Source organism: Lissotriton helveticus, chromosome 11 (assembly GCF_964261635.1).
Source record: "Lissotriton helveticus chromosome 11, aLisHel1.1, whole genome shotgun sequence".
Taxonomy (NCBI): domain Eukaryota; kingdom Metazoa; phylum Chordata; class Amphibia; order Caudata; family Salamandridae; genus Lissotriton; species Lissotriton helveticus.
The window spans coordinates 400195959-400215305 of NC_136072.1; the positions used below are offsets into that span (position 1 = coordinate 400195959).

General features: G+C 49.1%; 1 protein-coding gene across 3 annotated transcripts in view; it reads right to left on the minus strand.

The window, feature by feature from the left end:
* Nucleotides 1-19347, minus strand: part of LOC144792671 (alpha-1,4-N-acetylglucosaminyltransferase-like) — a 660182-nt gene that overhangs the window by 225779 nt on the left and 415056 nt on the right. For all 3 annotated transcript variants that reach the window (XR_013602591.1, XR_013602590.1, XM_078667818.1), the window contains exon 4: nt 18742-19197. Coding sequence is in view for 1 of the 3 variants with exons in the window: in XM_078667818.1 (XP_078523944.1) it covers nt 18742-19197 (456 nt within the window). In the remaining 2 variants the exon portion in view is untranslated. The remainder of the gene's footprint in view (nt 1-18741; nt 19198-19347) is intronic.

Sequence of the window (19347 nt, forward strand, 5' to 3'; positions counted from 1 at the left end):
GGGATGCTCCCGAGTAGCCATGCGCTATATAAGAACCTTCCAATTCCAATTCCAATTCCAATATTTGAGGGCAAGTGGTATAAACAACCTGAAGGGGTGGCCATGGGTTCGAAGTTCTCACCATCATCGTTCGCCAACCTTTTCATGGGTTTTTTCGAAACACAATGGGTGTGGCACTCGAGTGGCAACACCTACAACCAACACATAGTCTACTGGGGGTGGTACATTGACAATTGCCTGTTGCTTTGGTCAGGGACAGAGAAGAAACTGGAAGAGTTTTACAAATATATGAAATCTCAAACACCATCACAGCAGCACGCACATAACTTTCCTGGACATAGAATTCTACATCTGTAACGGCACCCTACACAGTAAACTCCATCGCAAACCTACAGCCTGCAATGCGATTCTGCATGCCACTCGCTCACACCCCTTTCACCAAATCAGGGCCATCCCATATGGGGAATTCACCAGGGCAAGTAGGAACTGTAGCGAGGAGAGCGTGTTCCTCTCCTGCCTTGAGTCAATGAAAACCAGATTCAGGGCGAGAGGATACAATACTTCCACCCTCAGTATAGCAGAACAACACATTTTTTAACTATCCAGAAAGGAACCCCTAAAAGACAGGAGGAACAAGACACCCTCTAATCAACCCATCAGGCTGATCACTAACCATAATGAACCTACACACAATCTGTTCAAAGGTATGAAGAAACATTGGCACATCCTCAGAGCTGACAAGACACTGGAAGGTTTAACCACAGAAACACCCCAGATTACATACAGAAGAGGGAGAACCCTGAAATCTATTCTCAGCCTCACTGTTCCCAAAATTGACAGGGACAGTAATTGGCTCACTCATCACTCCAAGGGCTTTCATAAGTGCGGGTGTTGTGGGTTGTGCAGTTGGACCATGAACAAGAAAGTATTCAACGGACATGATGGGCGCGAATACAGAATCAGAGAGAACATCAACTGTGTGTCCATATATGTTGCTTACATTATCATGTGCAAATGCAACAAACAATACGTAGGTAGCATAATAAGGATGCTGAAAGAATGCATTAGGGAGCACTCTAGGGCACTGAAACAGTGTGATGAGAAGTACCCCATGGCGACCATGCCACAGAATGCAAGCCTCAGGGCCCCTATAAACAATTCTCATTCTTCGGAATCGAGCATGTACCACCTAGACAAAGAGGGGGAAACAGAGAACTCCTTTTACACCACACTTAGGCAACCTGGATCATGTTTGTTAAAGCAGTTGAATGTGGCTTAAACACCAACCACGAGATGCAGTACTTTCTGGGGGACTAGGCTTCCCCACATAGAATGCAGCAATCCAGGTAGAGGTAAGTTTGCTCAATGCACATAAATATTGCACAAAACTGCATCCTGCCCCGATTCTGCTAACCCCTGCACAGGTACTACCACCACAGCATGTGTAATGTACATAGCACAGTGATTCCCGGGATCCAACTTATTGATGACGTGATCTACAACAAGTGTTTTTTAATCATTGGTGGATCACTCTTATGTGTGTCTCCTTGTATATGTGATTGATTAAGATCACTGACTATCAGCCAGTAAAAACGTACCCATATTTTTGAATGTGTGATGTATAACGACGCTCAAAACTAGCGACTAGTTGCTCTCACCTGGGCCCTCATGTATCCATGCCCACATGAACCATATCCCCCTTTTGTCTCTGTCCCATTGTGCGTTATTCATGCCTCATAAGGTTTTCTTTTCCTGTAACCAACATGATATTGTGTCTCCCTACACTCAAAGCCAGGTATATTTATGTGACAATACTGCACGGTAACATTGACCCCTCACAACTAATTGTTCCCACTACCTACAGCTATGTCTATCATTATGTCTGCAAACTCCATCTCTCCAAATCGTCACTCCTGAGACCCTGGGGAGGCGATGCGACAACCCCGCTCGATGTAGTTGGCGTGTTGCCCTGCAAAAAGGGCCATTTCCAACAACCACACAAAGACTGTCAATCCCCATGCAAAAGGGTAAGGGGCAGGCAGAACACACTGAGGCACATCCACAGGGGTTGAGCCTATATGCCACTGATGATCCAGGGCCTCCCTTCCTATGGCTGGAAACTGGGCCAAATACAACCCTTTCCTTCCCTGACTCTCAATGGTAGACAGCAGTCACAGGCTTTTCTGGGAATGTAGTGGGGGATTATCAATATCACCCACCCTCTAGCACAATTAAATCAATTTCCAGCCCAAATCTTCTCTTTGTAGAAAAGACAAGCTCTTTATAACACAGAAAATATAGGACTCCACTATACACTCAATTATACTCTTTCAGAGCGATGGCCACATGCCCGCACATGACAATTCTTCAGCACAATGAAAGCCAAGTGCTATTTTCAGCACACCGCCTTGAGTTGACGACCTCTATTCTTCAAAGTGCACTCAACAGCACCTCCCGGGTTCACTTGGCCTTCAGGTCTGGTTGCGACCCAATGGCACCATTATCAACATGCACTTAAGGGGCACACCGGCAGACGATCACCACAGCTTCAGTCTGGACTAAAACACTTGCCCACGATTCCAGCTGCTTGCCAGCTACGCATGGAAAAAAGGCCAAAGGTCGCACTGCAGAAGCGGGCTTAGCAAGTCTCTGTTGGACAGACCCATGTCAGGATCAATTACAGCAGTCTCTTCCACAATGTACTTATCCTGCAGGGCTGGCACTTCCTTCCCTCACTCACAGGTCCGATATCTTGGCACCAAGGACAGTATAGTAGTTCCTTCTTCAGACTTGACTCCCGACGTTGTTCCCTCACATCTGGGGATTTAGTTGTCAGTGCAACACCAACCCTCGGTGTTGTAGTAGTCCCTAAGTACTCTGCGGAGTGCCCCCTCTTTAATAGAAGATAACAAAACAAAGACATTGATGAGTCATAAGCTCCTATCTTCCCAGGTCATGAGTCCAGGTCAGCCACCCTCCAGGCCTGTCCTTTGTCTGCAAGGATGCTCTGCCCACCAGGGCAGTTTCAGGTAGAGTGCCCAGCATAGAAGTAAAAAGAGGTGAGAGCAGGCTGAACCAAGCTATTTATGACCCCTCCTCACAGAGATCAGGAAGAGAGACAATAATCTGTGCCCCTCAAAGGACTCCTTTCCCTAACAATAGGCCTTACCCTGTAAATATGGCCAGCTACCTAATAGTAGCTGCAGTCAGAGTCATTAATAGCCCAAAGTATCAAGAGGGCCCTGGCACTTCTATGGAACGTCTGTCTCCTCATTCCTCACCATGGCATCTGGTGTTCCACTCTCCCATCTAGGAGATGCCAGCAATAACTCTCCCATCTAGGAGATGCTAGCAATATGCATATGCTGTCTGGAGAAAGCATCTCTCCTCTTTGTGGAACTCTGATTCCAGGCTGTTGGTTTCCAAAATGGAACCCACAGGTTTGATTCACTCATACGCAGCACCCTATCACGTTTAGCACACATGCACACTTACAACACACTGTATCTTCCATTCAGGATTCTGGGTTCATAATGAGCAGCAGCACTTTAGATGAATGGGCCAGGAAGCTTGTATTCATGTATGGCTGATAAGCCTCTCAATAAAATTCAATTGCACAGTCTGCTGCCACCTCTGGCGCTCAACGCATGAAACCAATTACAGGGGCCGTAGTTCCTTGTCACGATGAGGATGCACTTGGTACACCCTTCCCAGTTCAGAACTAGGTCTGACACCTATGCTTGTCAAAAGACCAGCCATAGGTCAATGCACAAACAAGGGATTAGTGTGTGGCAGAACCAAAAATCAAAAATCACAGGATCGCTGATATGCAGTTCAGGCATGCAAGTAAGTCAGGGGACACGAGTGTATATCATGCTGGTGACATTCCCCTCCCAACAGAGAGTGAGGGGTAGAAGTGCATGATAGAAGAAATGAGCACTGGGGCATTTGTGGGAAGCATATTAGGGAGAGAAAGAGAAAGCTGGAAAACACCAGCACTCTTATGGAGTGCTTAAGCAAATAAAAAAGTAGTTTCTTAAAAGTAAGCAGTGAAGGGATAGAAGCCGACCAACCCGAGAAATGGTACAGACGCCATGCTCCAGTGGAGGTACAAACCTGTGATTAATTTGTGATTAATTTGTAAAATATTAAGTGCCTGGGCCCAAAATATTCCTCAAGGAGCCTCTGCAGCTTTCACCACCTCTGGTCCCTGCCAGCGCTGCCAAATACTAATGTGTTACAGCAAACAAATGATGGACGGAATGCTGACAATGCAAACATTCTCCCCCAGTCAAAAGATCTCCCTGTGCCCCATGGGAACAGTCCAGACTAAACTTCCAGGCCAGGTCCTCCCTGGACCGGAAACAAGCATCCTGGGTCTGGTTTCAGGGTATGTCACCCTTCTTCAGCCAGGCTAGCTCGAATCCAGTTGCACAGTGAGCAAGGGACCCAAGTCTGGGCATACCCATCTGTGGCCGGCTGGGTGGGAATAGGCAAGAGACGAGTCTTAGTAGGGTTCAAACTAGGCTTTATTGACTGAAACAGTCTGTCTGTACAGGTTGGTCGGATCGGCGAAGGACGCGGTGAGCGGCTTCTTTCCTTCCTGCTTTTCCGGATGACACCCTCCTCTCGGCGCCGGGTCGGGCTCCGCCTTCCTTTTCCGTCGTGATCCGTCGTGGCCCAGGTTCCGCCGAAGGGGGAGACAGAAACAGAGGAGGTATCAGTACTGGGTTCGACCCAACGGTTGCTTTAGGGAAAGGGGGTGAGGGGACACTCAGTGCTTCAACTACGGCCCGGTCAGTGAGGGGAGTGCACGGGGATTTTACTCTAAGGGATTTTGGGTTCTCCCTTCTTTAACCGCAACCACCCAGTAACCCTTCCACGTACCTCTGTTAGCCACGCCCCTCCGGGGGAGTGGCTGGGCGACTCGTGGGTCCGTTGCCCTCCTGGGTCCGTCTCTCCCGATGGTCTCCGTAGGACTCCGAGTCATCTTTTTCCCGGCTTCTCCTCATCTCCCCGTGTGACTCCCGCTCCTGAAGCGCCGCCGCCCTCCGGTTCTGCAGACGCCTCCGCTGTTTCCACGGTCCCTGCTCTGGCAGTGCTGCCTTCGGCTACGCCGCTCCACTCCTCTCCTCCTCTCCACGATGCTCCTCTGCTCAACGCCTCTCCTCCGCTCCACGCCTCTCCTCCGCTCCACGCTGATCCTCTCCTCCGCTCGATTCCTCTGCTCCACGCCACACCTCCACTCCTCTCCACTCTGACCGCTCCTCCGGTGTATAGACACACCTGTTCCGGCAGCTGGGCGTCTTTTACGGTGATGTCGTGCTCCTCCTCCTCGTCACCTGGTCGGGGCCAGTTAAAGGGACCGTGCTCCATGTCTTCCTCATCACAGCTGTACTGGTCCTCCACGTGGTTCCAGCTCGAGTTCTCCGACACCTGTTGAGACAAGAGGGGACGGTCACAGTTTACAGGCGCACTCCGGGATACAGGGGGTGCGGACCCCGCCTCCCGGTTACACACCTCCCCCGCAGGACACTTCCGTTCGGGAAGGGGATTACGGGATAGGTAGTCCGCCCCAGTGTTGTCCACTCCCTTTTTGTGACGCACGGTGGCGGCAAACGGCTGCAGCGCCAAAAACCACCGCAACACCCGGGGATTATTGGATCGGTTGCGGTCCATCCATAGGAGGGGGGCGTGGTCCGTATACAGTGTGAAGGGCCGTCCTTCAAGGTAGTATGCCAGTTTGTCAACCGCCCATCGGATGGCCAAGCATTCCTTCTCCACCGTCGGATATTTTAACTCCCTCGGGAACAGTTTCCGACTAACATATAATATCGGATGGTCTACCCCGTCCTCCCCTGTCTGGGATAAAACTGCCCCTATTCCATAATCCGAGGCGTCGGTATGTAGTGAAAACGGCTTGTTGAAAGCCGGCGAGGTCAGGATAGGGGTCGTGGTGATCATTCATTGTAGCGCGGAAAACGCGCTCAACATATCCACTGTGGGGGATAACAACCCGGATTGTTTGAAGTTGGTCTGGAGGGTGTTCGTGAGGGGAGCAGCAAGCTGGGCAAACTGGGGGATGAACCGCCTGTAGTATCCTATAAGCCCAAGGAAGGCACGCATCTCCTTTTTGGTGCTGGGGAAGGGGGTTTCGGCAATGGCTCGGACCTTCTCTATCTGGGGCTCAATCAGGCCGTGCCCGAGCACGTATCCAAGATACTTCACTTTCTGGAAGGCTAAGCGTGTTTTCTTCACGTTAATCTTCAATCCGGCTTTCGCGAGTGTCCCCAACACCCGATCCAGATGGGCTAGGTGGGTTTGCCAGTCTGGACTAAACACTACGATGTCGTCCAGATATGCGGATGTAAACATCGTTAGATCCTTCAATACATTGTTCATCAATCTTTGGAAGGTGGCAGGGGCTCCATGTAGCCCGAAGGATAGGACGTTGAACTCATAGTGTCCTGAGTCCGTGGAAAAGGCTGTTTTGTGACGGTCTTCTTCCCGCAGGGGCACCTGCCAATATCCTTTCGTTAAATCAATGTTACTAATGTACTTGGCTTCTCCTAGTTTTTCTATTAATTCGTCGATCCTGGGAATCGGATAGGCGTCAAAGGTGGATATTTCGTTGAGGGCGCGGAAGTCCATGCAAAACCGGCGACTACCATCTGGTTTGGGTATCATCACTATCGGACTGGACCATTGGCTATTGGAGGGACGAATCACTCCCAGTTGCAGCATATCGTCTATTTCTTGTTGTATCCCTCTTCGTCTGGCTTCTGGGACGCGATACGGTCTGATTTTTACCACCTTGCCTGGTTGGGTTCGTATCTGATGTTCTGCCAAGGATGTCCGTCCCGGCTGGTCTGAGAAGACAGGGGAATGCTGCTTCAGGGTTGTCATTAATTCAGTTCTCTCCTGAGCCACCAATTCGTCGTTGATCACGAGATGTCTTAGGGTGCTCCCTTCTGTTGGGGGAGGTTGTTCGACCAAGTGTACCCCAGAAGGAGGAGGACCCAGCAACTTTTTTAGCATGTTTATATGGTACACCTGGGTCTTCCATGGATGCACCTGTAGTTTGTAACTGGTGTTTCCGATGGTGGATATGACCAGATAAGGCCCTCCCCACTCGGCCTTAAATTTTTGATGGGAGGAGGGTAACAACACCAAAGCCCAGTCCCCTTTTTGCAGCCTCCTCCACCGTTTCCCTTTGTCGTAGCACGTTTTCTGCTTCCTCTGACTTTGTTCTAGGTTGGTATAGGCTAGATCCCTCATTTTACCGAGTTTCGATCGGAGATTCCTGGCATACTCCAAGGTGTTCATAGTCTCTTCGGGGGTCTCCTTCTCCCATGCCTCCTTAGTCATGTCCAGGAGGGATCTTGGTTGTCTTCTGTAAAGCAGTTCGAAAGACGAGAAGCCTGTACTACTCTGTTTTTGCCCCCTTATCACATACAGAGCTAGGGGCAATACTTGATCCCAGTCTGATCCGTTCACCTCCAACATTTTCCTCAGTGTGGTCTTTAATGTTCGGTTACACCTCTCCACAAGACCGTCTGTCTGCGGATGGTATACGGCGGTGCGTATTTGGTGTATGTTAAGCAGATGACACACCTCCTTCATTAGCTTGGACACGAATGGGGTCCCCTGATCCGTCAAATTTATTTGGGGAACCCCACTCTGGAAAATTGTTCAAGCATTTTATCCGCAACTTGTCGAGTGGTGGTGGAGGATAGTGAAAACGCCTCGGGAAACCTGGTGGCGTAGTCCACCATCACTAAAACATATTGATGCCCTTTCCGGGTCTTTGGAAGGGGTCCGATAAGGTCCATTCCCACTCGTTCAAACGGTACTCCTATAATGGGGAGTGGCTGTAGGGGTACCGCTGGGGGGCGAGTCATGTTCTTTTTTTGACACGTTTCACACTTCTGGCAGTATTCCATGGCGTCCTTATAAATGCCTGGTCAGTAGAAATGGCGGAGTATGTTCTGGGTCGTTTTCTCGGCCCCGGTGTGGCCGGCTACGAGGTGTGCATGTGAATAGAACAATACCTGTTCCCTGAACGCCAGGGGGACAAGCAGCTGCTCTGGCTCATCTTTCTTTCCCTGTCGGTATAGGAGCTCGCTTTTTATAAAGAAACGGGGATAAACAACGGGGTTCTGGCCTTGGTTCCTCTGTGCGTTGTCCCAGGCGTTGAAGAGCGTGGTATCATTCGCCTGTGAGAACCGGAAACTGCGGTCCAGTACCCACGGTTCTTGGGTCACCAGAGCCGGCTTAGGGCGTTTCCCTTCTTGTTTTCCCAGGCTATCGTGGAACATCTCCAGGAATGCAGGGTTATCGGTTCCTATAATGAGGTCCTCCGGGAGAGTATCCAACACCCCTACCTTAATGCTCTGCGGCCTACCCCCCGTGGGGTATATGGGGAGGAGCGCTACCGGATAGGGGCGGACGTCCCCATGAACACATCGAATATAGACCCGGTCGTCTGGGAGCAGGTGGGCGGCTTTCACATGTTGGGTCTGTACCACGGACTGACGGCATCCCGAATCTAGCAACTCTTGTATGTGAGACCCATTCACCCTCACACTCACTCTGAAGGCTGGTCCCATCTCCGCCGAGTATAACACTGTTCTGGGGAGGTACCCGACCTCCATGGGCTCTTCGTTGGTTTTTCTCCTAGGGCACATCCGGGCGATGTGTCCCCAGTTGCCACAGTCAAAGCACTGAACCACTGTGCGACTGGGGTTCTGGCCTCCAGGGTTTGGGTTTCAAGGCCTCCGGCATTCGTACCGGTTTCCTCTCTGGTTTCACGGACGGCCTTGTTCTCTCCTGCTCCCACCCCGAGGGGGGTCTGGGTTGGGCCCTCGTAAAGGTGGTGGCCATCTCGACTGCTTGGGCTGTAGTGAGATCATGGTGTTGTCGTAACCACCTCTGAGTGGCATACGGCAGGGCCTCCAAGAGCTGTTCTAGATACACCCTGTCCATTATCTGTTCCTTGGTACACACCTGGGGGGTCAGCCATTTGTCTGCCGCCATCTTTAACCGCACAAACAATGTTTTGGGGTTTCCCCGGGGACACCCCTCTCCTTCCTAAACTTGATCCGATAGGCCTCAGTGTCCAAACCCAGATGATCCAATATTATTCTTTTGATGTTGGCATATGAGGTATCCCCCGTGGGATTAGCCACCTGATAGGCGGCCTGTGCTTCCCCAACCAACAGGGGGGCAAGAAAGAAAGGCCACTTGGCCACAGGCCATCCACACGCCCGTGCAGCCCTTTCGAAATTGAGTAAAAACGCATCCGGGTCCTCTCCAGGTATATATTTCTGTAGTGACACCCCCCCGATGCTGTGGGGTACCGTGCCGGCCGTTGGGGCTACCGTAGATATCACAGGATCCAGGGCATGGGCGGTCACGGCTGCCTTCATTATTTCCCTATCGGCGTCGGCCGACTGTATCTGCTTCTCAACCACCCATTCCAGCCGTTCCTGTCCTTTAGCTAGTCTCTCCAGGATCGCTTCCATCGTCGTTACACGGATGGGTAAACTGCGCGCATTCTCCACCACTGTGGCCGGCTGGGTGGGAATAGGCAAGAGACGAGTCTTAGTAGGGTTCAAACTAGGCTTTATTGACTGAAACAGTCTGTCTGTACAGGTTGGTCAGATCGGCGAAGGACGCGGTGAGCGGCTTCTTTCCTTCCTGCTTTTCCGGATGACACCCTCCTCTCGGCGCCGGGTCGGGCTCCGCCTTCCTGTTCTGTCGTGATCCGTCGTGGCCCAGGTTCCGCCGAAGGGGGAGACAGAAACAGAGGAGGTATCAGTACTGGGTTCGACCCAACGGTTGCTTTAGGGAAAGGGGGTGAGGGAACACTCAGTGCTTCAACTACGGCCCGGTCAGTGAGGGGAGTGCACGGGGATTTTACTCTAAGGGATTTTGGGTTCTCCCTTCTTTAACCGCAACCACCCAGTAACCCTTCCACGTACCTCTGTTAGCCACGCCCCTCCGGGGGAGTGGCTGGGCGACTCGTGGGTCCGTTGCCCTCCTGGGTCCGTCTCTCCCGATGGTCTCCGTAGGACTCCGAGTCGTCTTTTTCCCGGCTTCTCCTCCTCTCCCCGTGTGACTCCCGCTCCTGAAGCGCCGCCGCCCTCCGGTTCTGCAGACGCCTCCACTGTTTCCACGGTCCCTGCTCTGGCAGTGCTGCCTTCGGCTACGCCGCTCCACTCCTCTCCTCCTCTCCACGATGCTCCTCTGCTCAACGCCGCTCCTCTGCTCAACGCCTCTCCTCCGCTCCACGCCTCTCCTCCGCTCCACGCTGCTCCTCTCCTCCGCTCAATTCCTCTGCTCCACGCCACACCTCCACTCCTCTCCACTCTGACCGCTCCTCCGGTGTATAGACACACCTGTTCCGGCAGCTGGGCGTCTTTTACGGTGATGTCGTGCTCCTCCTCCTCGTCACCTGGTCGGGGCCAGTTAAAGGGACCGTGCTCCATGTCTTCCTCATCACAGCTGTACTGGTCCTCCACGTGGTTCCAGCTCGAGTTCTCCGACACCTGTTGAGACAAGAGGGGGGGTCACAGTTTACAGGCGCACTCCGGGATACAGGGGGTGCGGACCCCGCCTCCCGGTTACACCATCCCACTTAGGGCGAAAAGTGTTACAGCAAACAAATGATGGACAGAATGCTGACAATGCAAACATTCTCCCCCAGTCAAAAGTTCTGGGTAAAATCCGTCGTTCTTTTGTCCACTACGCCACCCTAGTTTAGACCCAGCCATATGCAAATCAGTCTTGACCCTGTGCCCCATGGGAACAATCCAGACCGAACTGCCAGGACAGGTCCTCCGTCCATCATTTGGTTGCTTTAATGCCAAATACTAATGGCATGTACTCACCATTACAGTCCTACGAATATGACAATTTGGACTATATTAGGTGACCCAAAGCCAAAATAATTGCCTGGGCATCTTAGTATTATTATTTTTGTAACCTTAAATTGAATGTTAAACACTTTTTCATGTGCTTTTATAAAAATAGACTGGCAGTGCTATCATGTGGTGGATTGTCATAAATATGTACTGGCAGGTATTAGTTAAATAAGTGCACCGGCAAACAAGGGCACACATTAAGTACTGGGACAAACACAAGATTGAAATTCTGAAAAAAGTAAAGGCTTTGAATTTGAAGAAAGAAATTAAGAGTGACAGAAAAGCCAACCAATGGTAATCAACGGGCAGGCTACACGTCACTGTATGTTTTTCATAAGCCCACAATATGTCTTTCGCAACCTGACTGCTTATGGTGTCTGGTAGGCTCGACTTAAAAGCAAACCAAGGTTCCGCTAGTGCTGAGACCATACACAACAAGTTTGCACTAGCCATCAGCAATCCGTATGTCCGCATAATGTAATTAAACGTATTTAGTAACGTAGAAATATTTTTTTTTTTTTGTCCTCATTTGCCTTGCCCTCCTCTCAAGAAGCTGCCAACCACCTAGCGTGTCCCGCGCCGAGATACTTAAGATTTTGGCTGTCTCCCACTCAGTGACACGATTTGTGATTATTGGTAGGAGATGGAACTTGAGAGATGGAGGGGGGTAGAGGGGAGCGGGCTTTCACTTACTTCATCTTGGTATTAATCAACCTGTAGGACCAACGATGAATCGGGGAGCCCAGGTCCTTGGAGTGTAATAGGCATAGTCATAGGACCGGGGCGGGGGGGGGGGGGGTGTAACGGAACGCTATCTCCAATGAACCAACAGGTCCCAAAAAGCCAAGTTAGGTTTGCTGCAGGTTCTGGCCAAGTCCACCTTGGATGTTTCATACAGGGACATCAGCCAGCGTGAGTGTGATGGCGCCGTGTTTTCCACCCAATCTTTACATATTTGCCTCCTGGCCAAGAGAACTGCATAAAACAAGAAAGACCTTGCATGACCGGTAATACCAACATCCAAGCCGAAGATTATTAGTGGCAGCGTGATGGACAGAGATATATTTAAGATAGAGTCCAAGGTTGATTTCACTTCTTCCCAGAACCGGCCGATGTAGGGGCAGTCCTTGAACATATGCACGTCCGAGGCCTCGATGTAATTGCACTTGTTGCATTTCTTTCCTGGGAGGAATTTAGACAATCTCAGGGGTGAGAGGTAGGCTCGATGTGACGTGAACAGCTGGTTACGTCTCAATCATGCTGGTTTTACGATTTTGTAGAGGAGGGTGAAAAATGTTATCCAAGTCTCTTCGCACTGGGCGCCAAACTCTTCTCCTCACAACTCGTCGGGTAGAGTAAACTCCCCATCGATCTCCTCCAACAAACTCCAATACCACTGGGCCACCTCTTTACCTCCCCCTTGTCGCTCAACCAACTGCTGTTCCAGGTAACTAACCTTCCCCAGAGATGTCCCTTTCCGACTCAAAGCCCTGGCCCAGCTGTCTAACGGTAGATACTTAAATTTAGAGAAACCAGGGCCCACCTGTTAACGTAACTCTTCCCAGGTCCTCACCGACCCTACTGCCAGCAGCTCTCCCCATCTTGTTATCCCCCTTCCCTCACCGGGATCGATAGCCTGTCCTTTAAACAGAGTGGAAGTCCCGGGGAATCCCACACTGGTGCATAATTCGAATATTAAGGCAAACCTAGTCTTTTTCTAATCTGTACCTAGGCTTTCGCCAAGGACAGAAGAGTTTATAACGTAACTTTTAAAAAAAAATTCTGGTCCCCAAATTTAAACAAGAATCCGTTAGTTGGTAAAACTGCTCCTACCAGCATGGCTTTAAACATTGTCCCAGAAGATGCATTTGATGGTGTTTTTAAGAGCATTCTAGAGTGGGACAACTGAAAAGCCCATGCATAGTACTGCAAGTCAGGCAGAGCCAGACCCCCCTTTTCCCTCCTCCTCCTTAACTTCTTCCATGCCAATCTGGTTGACTTATAGTTCCAAATAAAAGAATGTATCTCTCGCTGGCACTTGTCTAGCATTTTAACATCAAAAGCCAGGGGAATAGTATTAAAGATAAATGTAAAATTGGGGAGGATAGACATCTTTATCAAATTCACCCTGCCCAGTATAGTAAGTGGGAGGTGAGACCAAGATTTTAATAACTTCCTACATTCATTATAAACTCTCTTTAAGTTAACTTGCGCGATGTCTCCGACTTCTTGAGTCACCCGTATTCCTAGGTAACGCATAGAGTTGGTCACACCCAGGTGTAAATTGGGGGTATTCCACACCATGATGTCTGTTTTACTGGCATTGATCTCATACCCTGAAATGCGACCAAACTCCTCCGCCCTTTTAATAACCGCGGAAATGATGCCTCCGGATCAGACGTTAGGATGAGAATATCGTCTGCGTAAAGTGCGACCCGTCTCTCCCACTCCCCAAATTTGAAAGATGGAATATTTTCATCTCCCCGCAGGAGCTGAGCAAACGGTTCGATGTACAAATTGAAGAGAAGGGGAAAGAGCGGGCAGCCCTGCCTCGTGCCCCTCATGATTTTAAAAGATTCTGTCAGCACACCATTTATTAACAGCCTTACCGATGGAGCACCATACATGAGAGTGATAACACGACAAAAGTTTCCGCCAAAATTAAACTTCTTCAAGACTGCAGCCAAGTAGGGCCAGTTGACCCGATCAAAGGCTTTTGTCGCTTCTAAAGTGAGTGTAGCCAATGGAAGATAAAAAGCCGAAGCGATATCTATTGCCCCCACCAGGTCATACGTCAAATCAGATAATTGACTCCCTTTGATGAAACCCTCCTGGTCTGGATGAACAATTTCCCCAATTACAGATCCCAATCTCGCTGACAGGATGGAAGCGAAGATCTTATAATCGCTGTTCAAAAGTGAGATCGGTCGATAGGACCCACCCTCAGTTGGGTCCTTCCCTGGTTGGGGGATCAGGAATATGGTCGCCTCTCCCCAAGATTTTGGGGGGCTTCCCCCTTCCTAAGGATCCCATTGAAAAGAGCTGTCAGTATAGGGACAATAGCAGCGCCCAAAGCTCGGTATAACTCACCTGGCAAACCATCAGGGCCTGCCGCCTTCCCACGCTTAAGTTGCCTGATAGCTTTGCTCACTTCAGCCTCAGATATTTCCATCTCCAGGCGTTTGCTCTGCACTGTTGAGAGAGTTGGCAGGAAAATTTGGTCTAGCCATGTGTCCCTTGCCAGCTGGTCATTTGGTATGTCTTCCCTATAAAACCCATAAAAAACTCCTTAAAGGCAGTACCTATCTCCTGATTAGAAATCCTGGCTACACTCTCCCCTTCAACTTTGATCTCTCTAATATAATTTTGGGCTTGGTCCGCCTTAACCTTCCATGCCAATAACCTACCCGCTGCCTCCCCAAACTCGAAATGGGAGATCTTACTTGCCTCCCATCTCTTAACCACTCTTTCTTGTAGGATATTCTCCAGTTGTTTTTTCAGCTCGCCCAACTTCTCTTGCTCGCCTGGTGACCCTATTGAGGCACAGAGCCTCTGCTCAATCGAATCCATTTCCTGCTCCAAGTTTTTAATCTTCTCCTGATATATTTTGTGCCAATGGGAGGCTCTGTTGGTAATGCAGCCTCTGAAAAAAGCTTTCAATGTCTCCCAGACCGTAACTAGTGCCGCAGATTCTAGATTTATCTCCAAAAATGAGGTGGTCTCAATTGCCAGAAAACTGTCTTCCTCGTCTTCCAGTAAGATAGTACGATCAAATGACCAGGATGGGTGTGTAATCTGGGCTTCAAGTTATAAAGTGAACAGGAGAGCTGAATGGTCAGACAGGTGGGAGGGAAGGTAGTCTATCCCTAATAGGGTGTTCTTAAGGCAATAACTGAATAACGCATAATCAATTCTTGATTTGTGCTTGTATTTAAGATTCCGGAAGGAAACCCCCAGTTTATTGCCAACCCTTTCCCTCCACAAATCTGCCAAACCCAACTGTGTCATGATTTCTATGAGAGTTTGCCTTGATTTGGAAGGCATGCAGGCTCTGGAGTTAGTTGATTTATCTAGTTTGGGATTGAGCACAATATTAAAATCTCCTGCCCAAATTATAGGGTCTTGGGAAGTTATCAGATGGTTCCTAATTATCTCCAAGTAAGACGGGTCATCGAGATTGGGACCATAATAACCGACCAATATACATACCCAGCCGTCGATTGAGATTCTCACTAGGAGCCATCTCCCACTTTGATCCTCCTTATAGTCCAGAATCTGGACTTTCGCAGATTTCTTACAGAGTAGGAGGACTCCTTTTATATTTGCATTATGGTCAGTGCATATGAATTTATCTACCCATCTCTGCTTTTTTAGTAGTGCGATGACCTCTGCTTTAAGAAGATGCGTCTCCAGTATGACAATGATCTGCGCGGGGGAGTCTCTCAGATATTGTAAAATACGCTCTCTTCTGCTCCTCACGCGCAGGCCATTGACATTCCAGGACACAAATTGAACAGAGGTCATCATTTGACATCCGTCCTCCTCCCTATACCCTGCCACCTGGCAATCTTATTATCCCGAAGCTGAAAATGTACCCAGCTAAGACACAAAACAGACTTATGGAGGGCAGACTCATAAGTATTTTTTGCTTTTGTACCCCCCCCCCCCCCCCCCCCCCTGGAAAACCCCCCCATACTTACTCCGGCCAGATGTGAAGCCGGATTTGCGTCCTCTGACAACCCTCCCCCTCCTGCACCGCTTGGCACTCCTGGAGCACTCCTGGAGCGATCGAATACCGGTTGGATTACTTATCAGAGAGCCCAACTAAAAGCCATACTCCCCCCCCCCTTTTTTTTCCTTCCTTAATATTTCTTTTTTTTATTATTATTTTTTATGAACCCCAATGCTCTTCCCCATTTAATGTGTACACTAATTTATTTTTATTTTTTATTTATCTTATCTTCGTGACTCTAAACACCAATAATTCTTTCCATTCTACCTCCTCAATACTGTGTACACTACCACACTTTCCATTTAGCTTAAAGGACTTTTAAGAAAGGGCGTCAACTGCCCAAAGGAATCACAAAAATTATGTCTATTGGTCTACTAGTGTATGCTACCAGTGGAGGCAGGAGATAAGGACAGCATTGGAACAGAAGCTGGGTATTGCTATATTAAATTCCACCATGAGAGTGGATTCTAATAGATTCCACCAATTCATCGGCCTCCACGGGGGATCTAATGTTGTGCATCTTGTTATTATACATTACCCGCAAAATGCGGGAAACCGCATCTGTACAGTTGCACCAAAAGACCTGAACTTGTCCATCCAGAGTGGATTTGGAGAGGTCAGACCGTACCTCGAAAGAGAAATCGGGGCCCTTTAACGTTTTTGCTTTTAATGAGAGATTTAAGATTTTTTCCTACAGGGTATATGTAAGGAAATTGATCAAAATCTTCCTGGGTTTCGTTCTGCCAGGGTTTAATCGGAATGGGTCCCGATGTATCCGCTGGATATCTTTGATAAGCTCCTCGATGGATTCTTCGAGATTAAGTGACTCCTTCAATACCTTGATCACAAAGGCCTTGACATCCCCTCCTTCCTTTCCTTCCGGTATCTTCAGGAGTCGAAGGTTGTTCCTCCGTGAGTAGTTTTCCAGCGATTCGACCCTCTCCCTCATAGCATCTCCTTCCCTCCGTAGATTTTGGATTTTGGATTCAGCAACCTCTAGGCTGGACTTCAATAACCCCACAGAGCCCTCAAGTACCTCTGTTCTCTCGCATAATCCATCTACTTTCCTTTCTAAGGTCTCGCATGATGCTCGTATCTCGCTCTGGTTGGGTGTAGATACCAGGAAATCGTTTCTTATTTCTTCCCTCATAGATGATATTGACGCTATTAGGCCTCAAGTGTGTTACCGGCCCCATTTACCTCCCCACTCTTGCCGTTCATGCCGTCCACACCTGCATCTACCTCCTCTTCCAGAACCATTGGAGTTTGTTCACAAGTACCATCGCCATCAGCTACCACTTCGGGGAGAGGGGGTGGGTCAGCCATCCCTGATTCAGTGGTAGTGATAGATCCTGAAGGTGTAGGTGTGTTTGGTGAAACTGTGGGCAGAGGAGCAGATGTGTCCGTAACTGTAGCTGGTAATAGATCCAGCACCTGGGGCAACACTTTAAAGAATGAGCACAAAGAGGGCGTAATCCTTGCTGTGCCGCTCTTGGAGTATCTATTACTTGCCCCCCTCTGAGAGCTGCCCCTGGGTTTCGTACCTTTACCCACCTCCTTACTGCTGCTACTGACCCTCTGGTTAACCTGGTTAACCTCCAGGGCCGGACTGGGAACCAAAACCGGCCCTGGCAAAGTGCTCCGGGGGTTGGGGCTGCCGCCGAGCTCTTTGCCAGGGCCGGTTTTCGGCCGATTTTCTATACCAACTACAGTAGTAGCCTCTACCTCCACTTCTACACCTATGGATACCGACGTTCCTTCCTCGAGCCTATCCCCCTCTTTAGCTGGGCATTCTGGGACTTGTAGTTTCTTCCCTGATTTCTGACCTTTCCCCCGTTTCCTGCTCACATTTTTTGAGGTTTGTCTCTTATTTGAAGCTTTCCCACCACTGACTGTCTCCGTGCCCCCCCCCCCACCCTCCCAACCTTACTGGCAAGATCCATAGTTGATTCGGGGATTCTGCAGGCTTCCTCCTCCCTGGTCCTGTTGCTGGCAATACCTTCTACTGAGTCCCCGCCTGGAAACGCTAGAGAGAGCTTGCTGGGGGCCAGCAGCCCTCCTGCCGCAGCATGACCCGCCTCGAAAAAGTCCCCGAGCCGCCGCCGTGCGGACGCGCCTAAGCTCCACAGCTGCTCGGCACCACCGGCTCCACCACAGCAGGGAGGCGAGGGGGAGGGACCGGGGACCTGCACCTTCAGCCAAGCACATCCGAGAGAGCCTCGCAAGGGCAGCGGGGAAAACAGCCGATGTATCCGGCAAAGACGACAAAGAAAGGGTCTAAGCAACGTTCTTTTCCTCCTGGGGGGTTTGAGACCAAATTACGGCTCCATTAAACTACAGAAGAGTCAGCAGCACCGCGGTGCATCGGAGGGTTGTTTCGGACGCGCGCACCGCACTAGCCTGCGGCCGCCATGTTCTCCTCTGGTCCCAGATTTTTTTTTTTTTTTTTAACAAATTACCTAACTACAACCTATAGGGCTCTGTGCTGACAGAGCAAGAGCAAGAAATTTGTTTGCCAAAAGGAGGAAAGATATGGAGGAAAAGGAAGCGCTACGACAGTAATTGGTAGGTAAGAAAGACTGTTAAATGTGAAAGAAAAGTCTTTCTCTCCAGTTATTTGAATTAGTGTAAACTGTTTTGGGAGGCTCAACATCTTGAGTAAGGAAGGACTTTGACGAGGAAAAGAACAAACAGGTAATTATGCTTTCAAATATGCTGATTCCCTTTCTCCACGGTAAATGCATACTATAAACATTGCAAGATGACTTGAAGAAAGAAATGACTTTTATCCACAATGAAAAATTTCTAAACGCTAAATATATTTTTGAAAGGCTACACAAACAAAACGATTATACAGTCTGCACGTTTCACATAACTTCTAATTGCATTTTTAACAAGAATAAGGGAGCAGAGATTTACAATAAAAATTATAAAAATATGCAAAGAAAATAGATCAATCATGATGCAGTTTAGGTACTTCAGTAAGAACGTGGGTGAACGAGGGAACGGGTGAGTAAATATATCCTGACAACTTAATACCAAGATAGCTAAAGTGTACTGTGACTCTGTGAATGAACGACATACCTTCTGATACCAGTCAAGCATTGGAGTGTGCCGGAACACATCGTCAAACCTCAAAGGAAGAATTTTGATGTTTTTGAAGGTTGACAGCAGAGTAAGGGCCTTGTAACTTGCATTCCATCTGTTTATTTGACTGAGCCCTTTCATGAGGAAAAACACAGGTTTGTTGTAATACGTCCGAGCAGCTGACTCGATGGAGCACATCTCAAGTGCTGAAGGCTCCAATCGCTCTGAAGTCTCCACAAAAAAGATACCAGTAGTGTGCCATGTTTCCAGAATTCTGAAAAAGTTTGCAGTGCCTCTTGTTCTGGTTTCCTGCAGGTATGACTTCCAGCGATTGATTTCATGGTCCAGCCATTTGCTCTTCCAGAATGTATAACAGCACATGGAAATAGCAGACAATAGGAGCCCAGCTGCCAATGTTTTCATAGCAACTCTCCGCAGAAAATAATAACATGTCTAATGAAAACAAAAGAGAAGAGGGAGAACACATCACATGGCAATGTATTTCTTTTAAGACAAAATGTACAGTACACGAATATTCTTGGGCCTATAATTATTCATGAAAAAAGTTGTCCAACTACGGGCGAGGATTTCCTCCTCTGACAG